The following is a 17,708-nucleotide window of genomic DNA, read 5'->3' as shown; positions in this document are numbered from 1 at the left end:
TGGTGGACAGTTGCCGCTGGGGGAGGGGAGGGGAGGGGAAAAAGAAAAAAAAAGGGAAAGAAAAAAATGAAAAGCAAAGGAAAGAAGAAAAAGAAAGACAAAATTGCAAAAAAGAGAAAAAGACAAAAATCAGGCTCCTTCTTTGATACAAATAAAGGACTTCGGGCCCTTATTTGTAACAAAATCAACTTCGGACCCCTATTTGAAAAAATCGGGGCACTTGAGGACCTTAATTGAAATTTTCCCTAAATATTTTTTAAAGCGTTTATCCTTCGTGAAACAAACGGAATTTAAGGGAAGATGGGATCCCTTTGTCATGATGGCTGCATCGTGAACTAATGAAGTAGTGGGAGGGATGGTTATGTGGTAAGGATGACTCCATCTTTATACAAAGTCCAACAAGGCCTCGGGGTCGGGGCCATTGGCCAACTCCTATAAATTGCCCCAGGCCCGCGTTACTCTCCGAATCTCTCAAGTCTCAAGACTCTGTCTCACTCTCCGTCATTCTGAATCTGTTAAAGACCATGGCGACTCTGGACTCCGACGAGCCGATGAGTCCCGTCGGCGAGGCGTCGAGCAGCGCCGCCCCTCCTCCTCCGTCGTCGTTGTCGTCGTCGTCATCGAGAAAACCGAAGCGGTTCGAGATCAAGAAGTGGAACGCCGTCTCGCTCTGGGCCTGGGGTACTTCCCTCAAACCCTAACCCTATTCCCTCTGCTTCTTATCGCTTTATGAGCATTGGGTATTGAATCTATCTCTCCCTCTCCCCCTCTGCTGATGGTCACAGATATCGTCGTGGACAACTGCGCTATCTGCAGGAACCACATCATGGATCTATGTGAGTTCTTGGCGGCTACCTCGGTGACGTGCTTTTGAAGCTCTTTAGATTGTTTGTGATTTCTAAGGCTGTGTTTTGCTCCTTGTCATCAGGCATTGAGTGCCAAGCCAATCAAGCGAGCGCTACTAGTGAGGAGTGCACGGTTGCTTGGGGTAAGCGTTGATTTCGCAATTCTATGTCCGTTTGGGCGCCAGGATCTTGTGCTGCGGTCGTTAGATGTTTACTGTTTAGCGATGGAATTAGCGGATTGCGCTAATGCCAAAACTTGGAATTTAATTGATGATGATGAGCAGTGAAGGTTGGAGCATCGAGATTATAATTAAGTGTAGTCGTTTTGACCGATGTTCTCGAATCGAATCATGTAGAGGGTTATATCAATTACTGTTTAGCATATGAGCATACTGGTGTTCTTTGAGTGTAATCTAGATTCCTATTTGAACACAGTCATTATCGTGTTTCATTGGGAAGTTATAAAAGGTCTGTTGTTATACTAAAGTGCAGTTTCTGGTGTGAAGATTTCTGTGATTGAAAATGCTATCCTTCCTAATTGTGAAGATTTCTGTGTCTATTTGCTTCGGTCTTTGTTTCAATCCCTTATCAACGGAAGACTTAGTAATTAGATCCGTCCTTCTGTATAGGGTTCGACGCGGCAGAATGAACGTCTTTGAAGGTTTTGATACCCATCATTCTGGGCTTATTTTCCTTTTCATATTCCCCCTTTTGGAAATTTTAGCTTTTTAAGAAGGTGTGTACCCAATTAAATTGATGTTTACCAACAGTCCACTTCGCCTCACAAGAATAACACTCACCATGATTGATATAAGCAGAATGGAAATTAGAAATAAAAGGCGCACTTTTTGCTCTCAGAAGAGTAAGAGTTCGTTGCGATCAGTTCTTTTTTTTCATTACTGCATGTGTTTGTAGTTTATATTGGCATATTGGCTACTTTCCTTTGCTGAAATTTTCCATGTGAGGGCACCATCCATTTCCTTATCTAAGATGTCCCGTACTGCACCATCAGTAAGAGTTAGTTTGCAACATTTATTATGAACCATTACTCCTGGGTTCTCTGACCAACAAAAGAGAAAAAACTTCTGGGTGCTTGGGGGTCAATCGCTTAGTATTCTAACTGGGAAGTACTACATTACGGTATGTTGTCTTTTGAGAGTGATCATCTGATGGTACCCTTTTTGCTCTTTAGTTATAGTTGTAAAATCTCAATCATCGAAGGCACACTTACATGGACAAGCTTCTCATCCTGTTTTATGAAACTTGATTACCATGAAGATGATTCTATTGTTCAATTCTAGTCTATCTAGGTTTCTACCATCATATGATAGTTGGATGATTGTAATTATTTAAGATCGATTGTTCTTTCGAAGAGCAAAAGAAAGGTCCATTATTCTTTAGTTATCTCTGGTACCGTTTCCTTGGCTCATCAGATCTCTCTACCTGATGATATAGGAGTGTGCAACCACGCATTTCATTTTCACTGCATCAGCCGATGGCTCAAGACTCGTCAAGTGTGTCCATTGGGTATGTTTCAAGCTGGGTTCTCCGTCTCTCTTCAATTACACATTGCTGAATTGTTTAGGTATCTGGTCTGATCTTTCATTGTGCCTTTGCATTCTACAGATAATAGCGAGTGGGAATTTCAGAAGTATGGTCATTAGGGCCTTCCATTCGACATCGTTATGCTGCTATTTAGATTCTGCACTGAAGTCAGAAGGAACAATATATTGATCTGGCGAAACATTTTAGTCTCAGCCCTGTGACCTTCCCCCCTCCCCCTGTTGGAGTTTCTTTGGATGGAGAGTGATCAGAAAACATGGTTTGCGATTAATGTGAATATCTCTCTCGCTCTTTCTCTCTCTCTCCTACGTGCTGCTTTGTCGGGGTTCTACTTATGTTACATGATCTTACTTTAGATGTTGGGCTGAGATTTGGTGCTTTTTAGGCTTTATTTGTTTTGTGGAAAATGAACAATTCAGCAAATATTCTCTTTACCCTAAAAAAAAACAATTCAAAAAAAAAATTTCTAAAAATGATCGCTTTTATCTCTTCGTTCAAAAAAGTATGAACAAAAAATATCATATTCGATCTTTACCCAAAAAATAAATATCATATTCAAAAATATTTAGATATAAATTGTTATTGATAATGAAAATATTTTTAAGTGATTAATTATTTTAAGTGATAAAAGTGATTATTATTAGGAAAATGTTTTTTAAATGGTTCGTCTTTCCTTGAAAAACAAATGAAGCCACTATGCTCCTTCTATTGAGGCATGAAACCTATCATGAATGAGCATCGGTGCTCTCTTTGTTACCCTCGAGTTCCTGATGCTGCTCTTCGGTGTCATGTATATACTATCGAATTCCAGTCATCATAGAAAGCGAACTGACAAATCTGCGGAAATGCGGGTGCCGTAGTTGACAGCTTGAAGTCTTGTAACCTTCCATTATGTCCTGGAAGGGAGGGAACTAGAGGTGGCCAAATGGACCCGTGGGCCGGAACCGGCCCGTTGACCGGGCCCACGGTTCCAACCCGGTTTTATAAATAAAAAAAAAAAGGAAGTAAGTTGAGTGAAAAGAGCACTTGGGCTTTGGAACCGATGGTTCCGAACCGGAACCGAAACAGGCCCGGAACCGGCGGTTCCAAACCCGGAACCGGAACCGGCTCTTCAAGGGCTGGTTCCGGTTCCACCTTTTTTTGGAACCGGAACCGCCGGTTCCGTCGAACCGGTCATCACTAGAGGGAACCGATGGTTCCTCGAGAAACTTTGCGAGTTGACAAAGGCTGTGCATTATCATGTGGTCCCCAATGCTAGACTTGAAAGTCCGCTTCGACTCCAAACATGTCGTATGGAGAAAGTTGAACAAAACGAGATTGAATTGAGGACAGAAAACAGGGGAAGTGAGAGACAAAACTACAAAAGGAAAATAGAGAAAAAGAGAGAGAGAGACGTCGCCTGAGAGATTCGAACTCTCGCGGGGAAACCCCATGTACTTAGCAGGCACACGCCTTAACCACTCGGCCAAAGCGACGATTGGATAACACATGCTGACATTAAATATATTTAATTTAATTTTCTGGCACACCAATGTCGTCGACCGTTAAATGAAAACGAACGCCGATCTTTAAAATTTTGATCATTGCTTATGCGCCATGCCCCATCAAGGGCCATGTGGTCGCTAGGTCCACACGACACGCGCAAAAATGCAATACTAATGTAATTTTTCTTGTCATTATCGTCACTTTAGATGTGTACTCTCATGCTTATCAATCACTTAATTTATTTGATTCTCTTCTCACGCGCTATTTCAAACTCACGAAGTGATCCTTGATCCATGTCACGACTTAAGAATAAGAGTTTGTTCATACATATATTTTGCACGTGACTTGCACGTCCGGGTTATTATTGGCAAAACCGATGAATAGGGCAAAATCGAAAAACTAGTGAGGTAGTTTTGGAAAGGGAAAGAAAAATAATAACCATACGATATCTCCCCACGCCAACTCTTTTTTAGGGTAAATGAGAACCTTTTGGGGAGCTGACCATGGCAACCAACTATACATCTGTCTTATGTGCCGTAAAATTCGATCCAAAGTTAGGACGGACCATATAATTAATTTGCAATTACAAGTGATTTGGCAAGGGCCACCTCTCTTTCCAAGTGCGCATCCCAAGTTAGACATAAAATGACCATCCCGTGATGTTCCAAATACTAGTAGGTGATGTAGTTGGTGATCATGCACCATTGATATTCTATATAGCATGTGAACCGTGAAGGACGGACACAATGTAGCCTTTACACACTCGAGGTCCCCTTATGATAGTTAATTAGTGATGCTTTTCTCGCGTGGGGTGGTGTTAAAATTAGGTTGTGGATGAAGGCGGTGGAGGTTGGGCCTCTCCTCATGAGGACATCCAATAGTATTCGAGCGGCCTCTCTCTGTTGGAGTGTAATTCACACTCACCAACGATATAAAAACACATGAGTCCTGTTTCACGTTGAGCGGATCGGAGATCAAGGGGACAACGCCCCATGGACACCAAAGGGTTTTTACGATTTAAACCCGTATTTTTTCATTAATAGTTTGTGCTTGAACTCATGAATAGTTGATACTAAATATATATATTCTTTTTTCTCTTGTAATTGAGGGATGTAACGAGAGGTGCGAGATGCTAATTATAGTGGAATCCTCCGTTGGACATAACTCTAGTTTAAGGGTGAACCGGGATAAAACCTCGTGTCTCGATTTTTCTTTCTTGCTGTTTTACGCTTTACTTTGCCGTGATTATGCGCCGAATCCTAACACTCTCGTCACCGCCACATCGCGATACATGAACATCCTCGTTATGAAAACTTAATAGAGACCCTTTAAAAGTTAGGTCTTTGATCACTTTACAGGATAAATTTAACCATAAAGAAAGGGGGTACTTATGCAAAATGGTGTCCAAACTTTGTCATAATATGCAATATAGTCCATGAACTTTTGATTTATTCACGTGGTCCTTAGGCTTTAGCTCGATATGCGATTTGGCCCCCGAACTTTTAACGCGTTCTATGCGATCCCTAAACTTTTTATATATATTCAACCTAGTCCCCGAATCATATGAAAATGCTCGGTATTGTCATTGAAGTTGAATTAATGGGTCGACGGCATTGGACATTTTTATTTGATCCGGGCACTAAACTGGACACATATTCAAAATTTATGGATCGCATTGGACACATTAAAAGTTTTGAATAAGTCGGTCACGTTCGATCATTTTATCGATGCGATTATACAGCATTTCTTGATTTTTCATTTTATATTACAAGTCAACCTTGCTGGTTTTTTTTTAACCTTTTTTTTTTTTGTGTGTGTGGTTATTATGTTTCATTGAAATGAATATGGATGTCGGCTGGAGGGAGTAGGAGTCAGTGAAAGTAGAAAAGGGGCGCCTCTCAAATGCCAAAATGGCCTCCATCCTCGCCACCATTCGCGGTTATTGTTTCTCTACTCGCCCTTCCCGTCCCGCCCCACCCCACGTGAAATGATCGATTTTGTTTTTGTTTTTCACTTTTCTTTTCCTTTCTTCAACCTTCTTTTGACTCTCTCTTCCTGCCACTCACCTCGCTTGGTCAGTGAGCAGCACGCGCCTAATGATCATACCAAGTCGAATGTTGAACTTGATTTCGCTCCCAAAATTCCACCTTAGCTAAAGTTTCGAAGCCTTTTTGGTCCATATGTTGAGAAGGAGAAACTTAGAGGTCGGGGAAAGGCAATCGACTTATGCAAATGGCCGTGGGCCACCGCTAGCAAGGTCGCCATGATGTGGTTCAACAAGACTGTTTTCGATGGTGGCGCTCTCACGTCTATTTCTCCGTTTGTATATTTGGAGAAAGAGAGCTCTCCCGATGAGGTCTAGTTTGCCTTAGTTGGACTTGGATATCGTGCGATCCGGACAAGGGTGAATCCTTCCTCAATCGAGACCGCACAACCCAAGAGAGTGTGGATTCGCCCGAGCTGTTTTTCCATGTGAGATCGACTCAAGTTAAGTAAATTCACCTTAGCTTGAGTTGCACCGGGCATGTCTTTGGTTGGAAATTGGTCGAAATTGGTGCGCGGAGTGATGTTGCAACTAATTTCAAGATAATAGGGGAAAGAGAAGATTATAATGAATAAAAAGTCGGGACACGATAGAATAACAATACAAGTGTTATTTATGAGCTAATAGTGCAACCCTCGAGACATTAATAATGCATTAAACTGTACAATTTTCGTAAACTGTAGAGTGATCTCGAAACAACCGTCAACAAGTTCTCGTAATAAAAGCCAAGCTTTGGAACACGCGAGAATAATGTAACCCCCTGGGGGGCGGGTGGGGGAAAATCACGCGCCAAATGCGCGTGGTGGACAGTGGCAAGCGCAGGGCATGCACGAGCTGAGCCTGTGAGGGATTGGGGGGCGGGTACAGCCGCACTTGGATTGGGCCGTTCCGGTCAAAACTGTTGACTCGGAGCCGAAAGAAGACAACAAAAAAAAAGAAGAAAGAAGGAAAGGAGGTAGCCGTTAACCCCTGAATTGCCGTGATCTCGTCCCCACGCGCTACACGACAACATCATGCCCCTTCCTCCGCCCTGTACGGTGCCATTCTCCAGTTCCCCATTTTGCCCCTTCATTTTGTCAAAATTTTCTATAGAGTCATTGAGATGAAAAAGTTACTCGTGCGTTAATTACCCAAAAAAATTCACTTGTATCAATTCAGTCCTAAATAAAATAATTATGCCAACTAAATATTTTCATATTTTACCAATGTACTCCATCCGATCCGATCAATTTTGATCGAAGATCCTTAATGTGGAAGTCCTATATGGTACGACCAGGGTTGATGTAGACAAAATTCAATAAATTTTTTATATTTATATATATCTTTTCTTTTTTTTTTTTCTTCCTTCGCTGGTCACCGAATCTTGGCAATTGCCGGTGACCAGCCAAGGGCAACTGCTAGCCTCAAGCGAGGGCTCACGAGGTCCCCCCCTCGTCGAGCTCGGCGAGGGCGACCTATCTTGAGGTCGTTGGCCTTCGGCGAGGGCCAACAACCGGTAGATAAAGGAAAAAAAAGAAAAATAATAATAATTTTAATTAAATATTAATAAATTTTGTCCGCTTCGGTCTTGGCTGTGTCATATAGGATTGTCGGCACCCACGTTAGTAATTTTCTGTTAAAATTGGCCGAATGAATTACATTACCAAATCATCTAAAGGATTTTGACGAAATTGGTACAATTGAAAGATTTGGAAGTGAATTGACACAAATGCAATAAGTTTAAGACTTTTTTAATAATTTTCCTTAATTATAAAAATCTTACAAAAACAAACTTCATCGACATGAATTTATTCATTCATTTTTAAAAAATTACCATCACGCAGTAAAAATAAAAGTAACCTGTCCCGGTTAAAAGCCTAAGACACTATCGGGAATTATAGAAACCCCGAGACATTGCAAAATGAAGTATCAAATTTCGCGACTGAAAAAAAAACTAAATGCTGAATTTAGGAAGGGTGAAAAATCATTCTAGAAAGATCCTCATCAAATTAGTCATCATGTCAATGGATCGCTTTATGTAAATATAAACTTTACCTACCGTGACTTAAAAATGTACCATACATAGTCAGGACTTGTAAATAAGGTCATGGGACGGGTCATGCTTTTAGGCTACAATGGCATATGCGTAATAAGATGAAAATCCAAGCCCCTTCTCTCAACGGTCTGGACATATAACCCCGACACGAGCGTTTCTCTTTCTTTCTCTTTCCTTCCTTCCTTCCTAATTTCCCATCATCTTCCTCTTTCTCTGACGTTGTCCCCTTCTTAGCCACTGCGTCTTCACTCTCTCAGCCATGGCGTCCATGGCCAACCTCCGCGTCTACTCGCTTGTTTCTCTGCAATGCCTGGCAGTGCTCCTGTTCTCAGTCGCGGCGAAGAAGACGTACATCGTCCACATGAACCACCACCAGATGCCCCCTTCCTTCGCCACTCGCCGCGACTGGTACGCGTCCAACCTTCACTCCCTCTCCTCCTCCTCTGACGACGAAGCCGCCACCTCCTCCTCCGACCCCCTCCTCTACACCTACGACGCCGCATTCCACGGCTTCGCCGCCTCCCTCGACCCGGACGAGGCCGACTCGCTCCGGGCGTCCGCCTCCGTCCTCGGCGTGTACGAGGACACCGTCTACGACCTCCACACCACCCGGACGCCGGAGTTCCTCGGCATCTCCAACGACCTCGGCCTGTCGGATCCGCAGGAAGGCCCGAGCGGGAAGCGGCGCGCCTTCGGTGACGTCATCGTCGGGGTCCTGGACACGGGGGTTTGGCCGGAGTCGAAGAGCTTCGACGATTCCGGCATGCCCGAAGTGCCGGCCCGTTGGAAGGGCGTGTGTGAACCGGGCCCGGACTTTAGCCCGAAGTCGTGTAACAAGAAGCTAATCGGAGCTCGGTTCTTCTCCAGGGGGTATCACATGGCTTCTGGTAATTAATCATTAATTTCACGATTAATCATTTTTTTTGGCTTTAATTTTCTCTTTTTCTTTGTTTATTTGTGCCGAGGTAAGTAAGAAATTACTGTAGTGCGGTTCAATTTTTAGTAAGAACGAACCGGATTCTAATTGAAAGGATGTCGTTCGTGTTTGGAATGGGTGATCTGCAGAAAATCAAATGATCATGGAATTGGTTCTCTCAGAAAATTGCTTGATTGAATGATAATCGGACGATTCTTGAGTCTCTGGGTGATCATTTTTCGTTTCGTTTTGGTAAATTGAAGGTGCGAATATCGTGAAGAAGCCTAAGGAAGTGGAGTCGCCGAGAGACCAGGACGGGCACGGGACCCACACGGCGAGCACCGCGGCTGGGTCGCCGGTGTCCAACGCCAGCCTCCTCGGGTACGCCAGCGGGAGGGCGCGCGGGATGGCCGCGCGCGCACGCGTGGCCGCCTACAAGGTCTGCTGGAGCTCTGGCTGCTTCGGGTCGGACATCCTCGCGGGGATGGACCGAGCCATCCTCGATGGTGTTGACGTCCTCTCGCTCTCCCTCGGTGGCGGGTCCGCCCCGTATTACCGCGACACGATCGCCATCGGCGCGTTCACTGCCATGGAGAGGGGAATTTTTGTCTCTTGCTCGGCTGGAAACAGCGGGCCGGCGAGGGCTTCACTCGCCAATACAGCACCTTGGATCATGACCGTCGGCGCCGGAACAATTGATCGTGATTTTCCGGCATATGCCCTGCTAGGCAACGGCAAGCGCTATGCCGGAGTGTCGCTCTATTCAGGGCCTAGGATGGGGCATAATCCCGTGGCGGTGATTTATAACAGAGGGTCTAATAGCTCGAGCAACCTGTGCTTGCCTGGGTCGCTCAACCCAGCCCTCACGCGTGGGAAGGTGGTGTTGTGCGACCGGGGGGTGAATGCCCGAGTTGAGAAAGGCGAGGTGGTGCGGGAAGCGGGCGGGTTGGGGATGATACTTGCGAACACGGCTGCGAACGGGGAGGAACTGGTGGCCGACAGCCACCTGATCCCGGCCGTCGCAGTGGGGAGGAAAATGGGGGATGTGATAAGGGAGTACGTGAAGAGCGACGCTAGTCCGACGGCGGTGCTCAGCTTCAGAGGGACGGTGGTGAACGTCAGGCCGTCGCCAGTGGTGGCAGCATTCAGCTCCCGGGGGCCCAACGTGGTGACACCGCAGATACTGAAGCCGGACGTGATTGGGCCCGGGGTTAACATATTAGCCGCTTACTCGGAGGCGGTGGGGCCCACCGGGCTGGAGTCCGATAAGCGGAAGACCCTGTTCAACATAATGTCAGGTATGGCAGCCTAACGGCTAGATCTTTCATTAATGAAGTTTCTCACATTTCTGGCAAAATGGGTCTAGAATTTCTCGGTGGTGGGTCGTAAATGGATTACTATAGTTTTTAAAAGTGAGTCATAAATGTATTATTTAGAAACTTAATAGGCTCTAAATGTGTTTTAAAAATGTCATAAATGGATTAGCTAAGTAAATTATATAAAAAAAAAATTAGCATTGCATATACCTTTAAAAATGTGTAAGTAACAATTTTTACTAAACTGGATTTTAATATTGAAGTGTTTTAACAATATACATCGGGTCGGATATGAGTCGGATCGGATATGGATCATTAGAAATTTTTTATTTTTTTGGGTCGAAGGGTTGCCAGATTTGTATAATATGAAAATGGTCCAAAACGGGTTCAATAGGTCGATATAAGTCAAACCATATTCGATTTAACCCAAACTCGATCCAATTCATTTGTTTGACACCACTGTCGCAACGTGACTTCGACATGTGAAGAAAAATTGTAGTTGGGTGTACTCTATTTATTTACTTTAATGTATTGAGTCTGCTTGAGCATTAAAAAGGCTAGGTTGTGGCTTGCACGTAGACCGGCTAAGAGGTACCACCTTCAATGGATGATAGTGGCTTATCTTTCTCAAAAGTCTATAAATAAGGGAGAAGGGTGGTCCCAATTTGATGAACCGAATTGACGCTTCACCGTTTTTTTTTTTTTTTTTTTTTTAAGGTACATCCATGTCGTGCCCGCACATAAGCGGAGTCGCGGCGCTGCTCAAATCCGCCCATCCGAATTGGAGCCCGAGCGCGATCAAGTCGGCTCTCATGACCTCCGCCTACGTCCTGGACAACACCAGGTCTCCTCTCCGGGACGCCGCCGGGGGCGCGTTCTCCACTCCCTGGGCTCATGGCTCGGGCCATGTGGACCCGCAGAAGGCCCTCTCTCCCGGCCTCGTGTACGACCTTGCAGCGGAAGACTACATCGCCTTTCTCTGCTCCCTAGACTACACCATCGACCATGTGAAAGCCATCGTCAAGCGCCCCAACGTCACCTGCTCCCGTAAATTCTCCGACCCTGGCGAGCTCAACTACCCGTCGTTCTCGGTGGTGTTCGAGGACAAGAGGGTCGTGAGGTACACTCGCGAGCTGACCAACGTGGGGCCCGCAGGGTCTACATACGAAGTGTCGGTCACGGGCCCGTCGACGGTTGGGGTGATGGTGAAGCCGATGAAGCTCGTCTTCCCGAACGTTGGGGACAGGAGGAGTTACACTGTCACCTTCGTCTCGAAGAAGGGCACGAACCCGATGACAAGGTCGGAGTTCGGCAGCATTGTTTGGAGCAATGCCCAGAACCAAGTTAGGAGTCCGGTGGCCTATGCTTGGACCAAGTTGGTGAGCTGAGTGCAGTTAGATGTTTTTCAGGGCTTTCCGGAGCGGCGATTCGACTTTCCCCTCGACTGGCTCAGTTACGAGCTCTGCTGCTACTAATGACTGAAAGTAGCTTTTTTCTCAACCGACTAGGGCGGAATCAATGCGACGCCATGCCGTGCCGTGTTGCCATTGAACTAGCAAATTCCATATGTAGTCTAGGATTGAAGGGGGGAAGGAAGAGTGAAATTTGTACTTTGATGCAACAGAAGCGTGAGACCTGAGGTCTTTGTTTTTTTTAACAAACCTCAAAACAAGGAAACTCTGGGACCGATAAGGAAGTTTTCCTTTTCCGGAAGCACCTCATAGTATTGTGTTTACTTGTGTGCTTATTTGCTTGGAGGCTATCGTTAAATGTTCCAATGGCTCTAAGCCAGGCACGATGTACCGTTCTGCCTTGTGCTCTGGGGAAGGAAAGGACCATGAGAACGTGTTTTTTTTTTTTTGTGCAAATTCCTAGGTATCGAGAACGACACCACCTGTCTGATTATTTTTATTATCTTAGTTCAATCCTGCAAGTACTAAAGTGACTCATGAGCGTTTATATCAGAATGACATACTCTCACTTCAAATGTATATATGTTTTTTTCTTTGTTCAGATACGAATCAGCATGAAATTGTCCAAAAATATGAAAAAAAAAAAAATAATCATCTGGGTCGTACCATAATTTCACTAGACTTGTACCCCACCTGAAAATCGGTCCAGGCCCTGACCTTATCCCAACATATGAGAAGCCAAGTTGCCCTTTGTCCTCTGTTTAGTTTGAATCCTCAAAGTTTGTCTGGAAATTTCGGTCCCGTCTTTTCTATTTGCGCCGAACTGCAAACGTTACTTAAATACGCTATCGCAGATAACCATTCGAGTGTGAGTAGGCTCAAGAAGCAGAGCAACATGCCACGGTCAAGCAGCTCGAATGAGTAATCTGTTAGCTCGCGATCGCCACGACAATCTCGGGGAAACAATAACTGTGACCAGGCAAGCTACCGGTTAAGCCTTAACCAATGAAAACAAGCGCACAAATCAGCTCAGTGACGTGTTGGAATTTCGCCTATGCCTTCAAAGCCGTGAAGGTGCTTAACTAACTCCCCTGTTTCTCAGATTCATGTTAGTAACCAGATAGGTAGTTCAGTATGAATCTGCCACCCGGGGTTGCTCTGTGCTATCATGGATGGACTCCATCCATGATAGCACAAATTAGCCAATGGACACTTTGCCAATTCAACTATTTTGATATCTTCATCAGACCTTTCCACATTCTCTTAGGAACGACTCAAATATGGCTTGAGGAGGAACAAGACCGAGAATATTCATATAAAACTCTGTGCTAGTAACATAAATAGCAAGGGTCACAACATATATCTTTACAGTTACAACTGAAACAACCGCTTACCTTTGGGCACTTAAGGCAGGAGGAACTAGGCCAGGAACAGCAAGAGGATCTGGGCCAGGAACAGCAAGAGCAAGAGCAACTAGGCCAGGAACAGCAGGAACAGCAAGAGCAAGAGCAACTAGGCCAGGAACAGCAAGAGCAACTAGGGCAAGAAGGAAAGGAAAAGGTACAGCACCTACTACAGCAAGAGATGCCTCTGCAGCAATCAGATTTGGGACACGAGAAACACCGACACTTGCGTACTGAGCAACGTGGGCACGAGCAACATTTACATGGGCTGCATGAGTTGCAATTGCAGCTGCAGGGCAATTCTAAATGAACCGGGCACGCAGAATAGCAGCAGCAGCAGCAGCAGCAAACCCAGGAGAGGCTAAAACACGACATTCCGCTGCAAAGCCGAGGAGCAAAACCTCAGTATGTCAGGAACTATCGTAAGTTGACAGTTCAACTTCTATTGGAAAAAAGAAGTCGTCTTGTCCTTCCCAATGAGCATTTGAATTATGTCCTCAAGGTCGTATATTAAGGACCAACATTCACAAAAAAGGCGACTGCAGATAATATTCTCCGTAAAAAAGTATTTATGACCAGATGAGCTTCTTCCCCTAGTTTTTAAATGATTGTTGTCATGATAAAATGATAGGAAATAACAAAAACAGCTAACAGAGTTCAGCATGTAATATCTGAAGATAACGCAACCTTGGATGAAGACAGTTCGCGAAAGGATCACTTATGAGAACTAAAACTGAAAGATTCGAGAGGTTATTGTTATGCACTTTTACAGGGAGACGGGTTGAATAGGCTACCAAAACGACGCAACAGTTTAGCATAATATACAGGCAAATTTATGCAGCATTCTACAGTGATCAATCTTCTATATATTTTTTAATTGTATAGAACGGTATGGCAAGTACAAAAAATGTATCTTCTGTTTGCAACCAAATGACACTACGAAACATAAATTCAACTCAATCGAAGCTGTCCAAATGCTGTGAATCTAATATCACGTCAACATGTCAATAGAATATGGGAAAATCAAATGCACTCTGATTCTTGTGAAGCATCTGAGTATAGATTAAAATAAGCAATTCACGCACAAAAGAAAAAAGCACCAAGGCCATCGACAAGGATATTGAAGAACAACGATACAAAAAAGAAAATCCTACCAGAGCCACTTCCAAAAGCGGCAGGATTTATTTCCCCTCTGGTGTCTGCATAAAATTGAACCAAAAAGGATAAAAATACCATCTCAATTCTATCACAGGTTCCATAATCCAACTATCTTACGTCGGTACGAGAGGTTCAGAGTTTGCCACAACGAAATCGGCAACCCTGCAAGGCCACCACATTCAAACAGACGAAAGAGTAAGCTGATGGACATGGAGCGAGCTTTCCAATCAACATTGTAATTAACTGTCTATGTCAGGTACGCTACAAGGAATTGCGAATTAGGCATACTCTTTGCAGCATCTAGAAGCTGGTTGAAGTCCATCAAGTGACTTTAATTCCTCCTGCTCCAAGCAGAGATTCCACCCAATTGTTAAGATTACATAACCATGGAGTTTTCCAGGAAAAATTACTGAAAATATAGGGGAAAAACAGAGAAAGAACAAGTGAAGATGATCCGGCACAATGGTTAATATACAATTAAAACTTCTCCACCACAATTTGCTTCCCAAGGATCTGTCTCAGCTCTCTTATACTTGTACACACAAATCACAGCAAGCAACAAATCCATTTCCCCAAATCACAAAATGTTTCCTCTTTTCTTTGTTCTTTTTTATGACACAAAAAGTAAGCCATGCTCAAATAAGAAACTCCAAACAGCAAAACTGAAAGAGTAAAGTAAAACGAAAAACAAGAACCAAGCCAAAAACTTGAAAAGGGGAGGACCCACCTCAAGGAAACCAATCTCTCTCTCCAGCATTTGCACCTTCGCAGCCTCCCGGCGCCTCCCATACAAGTCCGGATACTCCGGCGGCGACTTTGGGCACGGCGGCGGCAGCGACGGCACCGACGACGAGCAGCCTGGCCGAGCAGCCATCCAACGTCCGCACTTTCAACTTGAATCAAAATCAAACCGATGGAAGATTCTGTAAGCCCAAAAACACACACTCAAACAATACACAAGATCACAACAACCACGATAACGAAAAGAAAAATATAAGAAAGAAATGACAATGACAACACTCGAAACACCAAGTGAACAATAATGCTGTGAACAGTAGGGTGACAAACCAGAAGAAGATGAGGAAATAAACGTTTGGTGAGAGAAATTGAATGAGTGCAATGGCAATGGCAATGGGGGCATACAAAAGGTCAGTGGCAGGGGAGGTAATTAGCGGGATCTGACGGGGACAAATACGACCCGCAGCCCGAAAAGATCTCTGCGGAAGCAGCAGGACATGGCAGGGGCTGAAAGCGGCAGTGTTTTAATGCAAAGTGCCAAAAAATAAATGAATGCAAATCACTTCACTCGCACTGCATTGCGTTGTGAAATTTTTCAACTTTCTCTCTGTGCTCCTACAAAATTTAATAAAACGCAAAATGGGGTTCTTGACAAACAGTTCTTTCGATCAATTTTAACCGATTAGCCCCCGAAAAATGGAGAAAGATCGGATCTTTCTGTAGACAAAACAACCGGAGAAACTGGGTTCTGTTTTCTTTTTTCCCCCCCATTTTTTTTTTACCCTTCCCTTGCTTTTAATAATGGTAATGACAGTGGTTCTGGAGAAGAAGAAGTAGGAGTTGCAGTAAATCAGTAGTAGTAAAGACGGCTGTGAAAAAGGCCTGCAAACCCAAGCGTGTGTACGGCGCCATTTTCTCTTTTTTCTTTCCTCTGAGGAAGAGTTGACAGTTCTTGTTTTCAAATAAAGAAACTAAATGAAACTGTGAGGAAAGAACCAAGAAGAACGCTCTCTCCCCCTCTCTCTCCCTCGCTCTGAAATGTGATGTGAATGCGTCTGCGTTTGCGTTTATTTTTTCTTCTTCTCAGTGCAGGAGGAAAAAGCGGAAAGCACGATGATCGTACCTCAGACGACACGTGAAAGCTGCGTAAGAGAGAGAGATAGTGTGCGTATGATAGGAAGAGAGAGAGAGAGAGATGACTGTTCTGTTCTGGGGTGGGTGGTTTTACGAATCAAGCTCTGATTTTGAGACGAAATTGGTTTATCAAATTAATTGATCCTACAAACCCAGAAAGGAAAACACAACGAAAAGAAGCAAGAACCGAAAAAACCGATAGTGGGCTCTTTCATTCCGCAGTAAAGATTCGAACTTGAGCCTCAGCTCGAGGAAAAAGCATATGGGGTGATGAGCCAGGAGAAGGGAAGACAGCACAGGTCTTGTGGAGATTCAAATCAAGCTCACCCACTTACATTCAGCCTAAATTGTTCGGACTTTCAATCGGCAAGCATGTGAAATCATTCAAATAAACAAATTTAGACATCTAGAACATTATATTATCCGTATTTCAAAAAAATTATTAGGTGTAGATTTAAATGTTATTGGATTAAATATTGTCCTAAGTCAAATCCTGGTAGTCATTATTATATTACAAGCCCATTTGCACGGAGTCGCGTTCCTTCTAGAGAGGTTATAAAAATTTTGAATGTGAGTATAGAACTCTTGCTCAGCTTTTGACTGACGAGTGTTGATAATGGTATTAATTATTAAAAAAAAAGGGGCTAGAAATCTAGGGGTTTTATTCAAATAAAATAAAGCTGCTAGTCGTTGATGGAGAAGTGTGCCTACGTAGGACCCACGATGTCCCCTAAGAGCGACAGGACATGGCCCCAGTAGATTAGTCCATTTGAATTGACTATTGAAATCTGTCCAAAAAAAGCTTTGAATAGACAATTTCGACAAGCATAAGATGTGTGAGCAGATAGTAGCTGCATAAATGGCATATAACCATGAACCTCCGCCCAAAAATGTTTAATGCCGTGATATCATATAGTATTTCGAGAATATAGTTTTGCCCGGAGTGTTTTCGGGGTAAAATTTTGAATGCACTAGACGGTTATATTGTAGTACACTCCTAAGATCGCCGGTGAGGTGGACTGGTCAAATCGCGTGAATCGGACCTGGACACCATATGCTCGCTTATGCAAAAGGGAAAAAAAAAAAATCGTTCATATCATGCACAGATGAATGTAATAAAGGCAAACATGTAAGGATCACAACTTTTGTGAGAATCTCCTATGAAAATACATAAAAGTAGACATGACACTTTGTTTTATTTTAATTTTCCATAATTTTGAGATAAGAACGAAGAGATCCGGCTACTACTCTTATTGTTATCTACATATTACAGTTTATTTTGTGTTAATAAACCTTGATAAAGCTTAGTGCTAATGAATTATCATTTTTTTTTCCACGTGCTACTAGATTTCCAATTTCACAATATCCAAACTCATAGGCGAAATGGAGCCGACCGGTGAACTAAAACCTTTTTACACGTGGAAAAGATGGTATGTATGTATTCACAAAAATAATAGCTTATATCGCTTGAAATAATCAATTAATGAAAAATATTTTTATTGCCAATAACAATTTATTTCTGAATATTTTTGTGGACGATGAAATATTTTTCTGGTTATTCATTTTTGTAAGTGATACAATTGATCATTTTCAAAAAATTACTTATTCAAATCATTCATTTTCGCGAAACAAATGGAACATTTATGTTACAAAACATTA

At 43.5% G+C, this 17,708-nt stretch overlaps 3 protein-coding genes and 1 non-coding gene across 8 annotated transcripts; 2 read left to right on the top strand and 2 right to left on the bottom strand.

The window, feature by feature from the left end:
• The first annotated feature begins 461 nt into the window (after positions 1–461).
• Positions 462–2,700, top strand: LOC115746767 (RING-box protein 1a-like). 2 transcript variants are annotated; one of them, XM_048278211.1, is made up of 6 exons: positions 462–681; positions 786–836; positions 929–988; positions 2,301–2,372; positions 2,472–2,537; positions 2,572–2,700. In XM_048278211.1, the coding sequence occupies exons 1-5, from the start codon at positions 525–527 to the stop codon at positions 2,507–2,509; spliced, it is 378 nt and encodes a 125-aa protein (XP_048134168.1). In that variant the 5' UTR covers positions 462–524; the 3' UTR covers positions 2,510–2,537; positions 2,572–2,700. The 2 variants fall into 2 exon arrangements, with proteins under 2 accessions (XP_048134168.1, XP_030538540.1); XM_030682680.2 differs by having other exon boundaries at positions 463–681; positions 2,472–2,700.
• A 1,101-nt stretch (positions 2,701–3,801) lies between these two features.
• On the bottom strand, positions 3,802–3,883 carry TRNAS-GCU. Its single transcript has one exon. It is a non-coding gene; the product is annotated as a tRNA-Ser (tRNA).
• Positions 3,884–8,137: 4,254 nt separating this feature from the next.
• LOC115746742 (subtilisin-like protease SBT1.8) lies at positions 8,138–11,982 on the top strand. Its single transcript, XM_030682642.2, has 3 exons — positions 8,138–8,859; positions 9,152–10,186; positions 10,922–11,982. The coding sequence occupies exons 1-3, from the start codon at positions 8,232–8,234 to the stop codon at positions 11,590–11,592; spliced, it is 2,334 nt and encodes a 777-aa protein (XP_030538502.1). The 5' UTR covers positions 8,138–8,231; the 3' UTR covers positions 11,593–11,982.
• An 851-nt stretch (positions 11,983–12,833) lies between these two features.
• Positions 12,834–16,320, bottom strand: LOC115746665 (guanine nucleotide-binding protein subunit gamma 3). 4 transcript variants are annotated; one of them, XM_048277467.1, is made up of 7 exons: positions 15,246–16,320; positions 14,905–15,102; positions 14,466–14,518; positions 14,295–14,339; positions 14,174–14,218; positions 13,129–13,398; positions 12,834–13,089 (listed from the first exon to the last, which is right to left on the bottom strand). In XM_048277467.1, the coding sequence occupies exons 2-7, from the start codon at positions 15,049–15,051 to the stop codon at positions 12,945–12,947; spliced, it is 705 nt and encodes a 234-aa protein (XP_048133424.1). In that variant the 5' UTR covers positions 15,052–15,102; positions 15,246–16,320; the 3' UTR covers positions 12,834–12,944. The 4 variants fall into 4 exon arrangements, with proteins under 4 accessions (XP_048133424.1, XP_048133425.1, XP_030538389.1 ...); XM_048277468.1 differs by having other exon boundaries at positions 12,834–13,083; positions 15,246–16,319; XM_030682529.2 differs by having other exon boundaries at positions 12,834–13,398; positions 15,246–16,314.
• Positions 16,321–17,708: the final 1,388 nt, after the last annotated feature.

This window comes from Rhodamnia argentea, chromosome 4 (genome assembly GCF_020921035.1).
Source record: "Rhodamnia argentea isolate NSW1041297 chromosome 4, ASM2092103v1, whole genome shotgun sequence".
NCBI lineage: Eukaryota > Viridiplantae > Streptophyta > Magnoliopsida > Myrtales > Myrtaceae > Rhodamnia > Rhodamnia argentea.
Note: the sequence above shows the minus strand (reverse complement) of the source record. Positions and strands in the feature narration are given on the sequence as shown.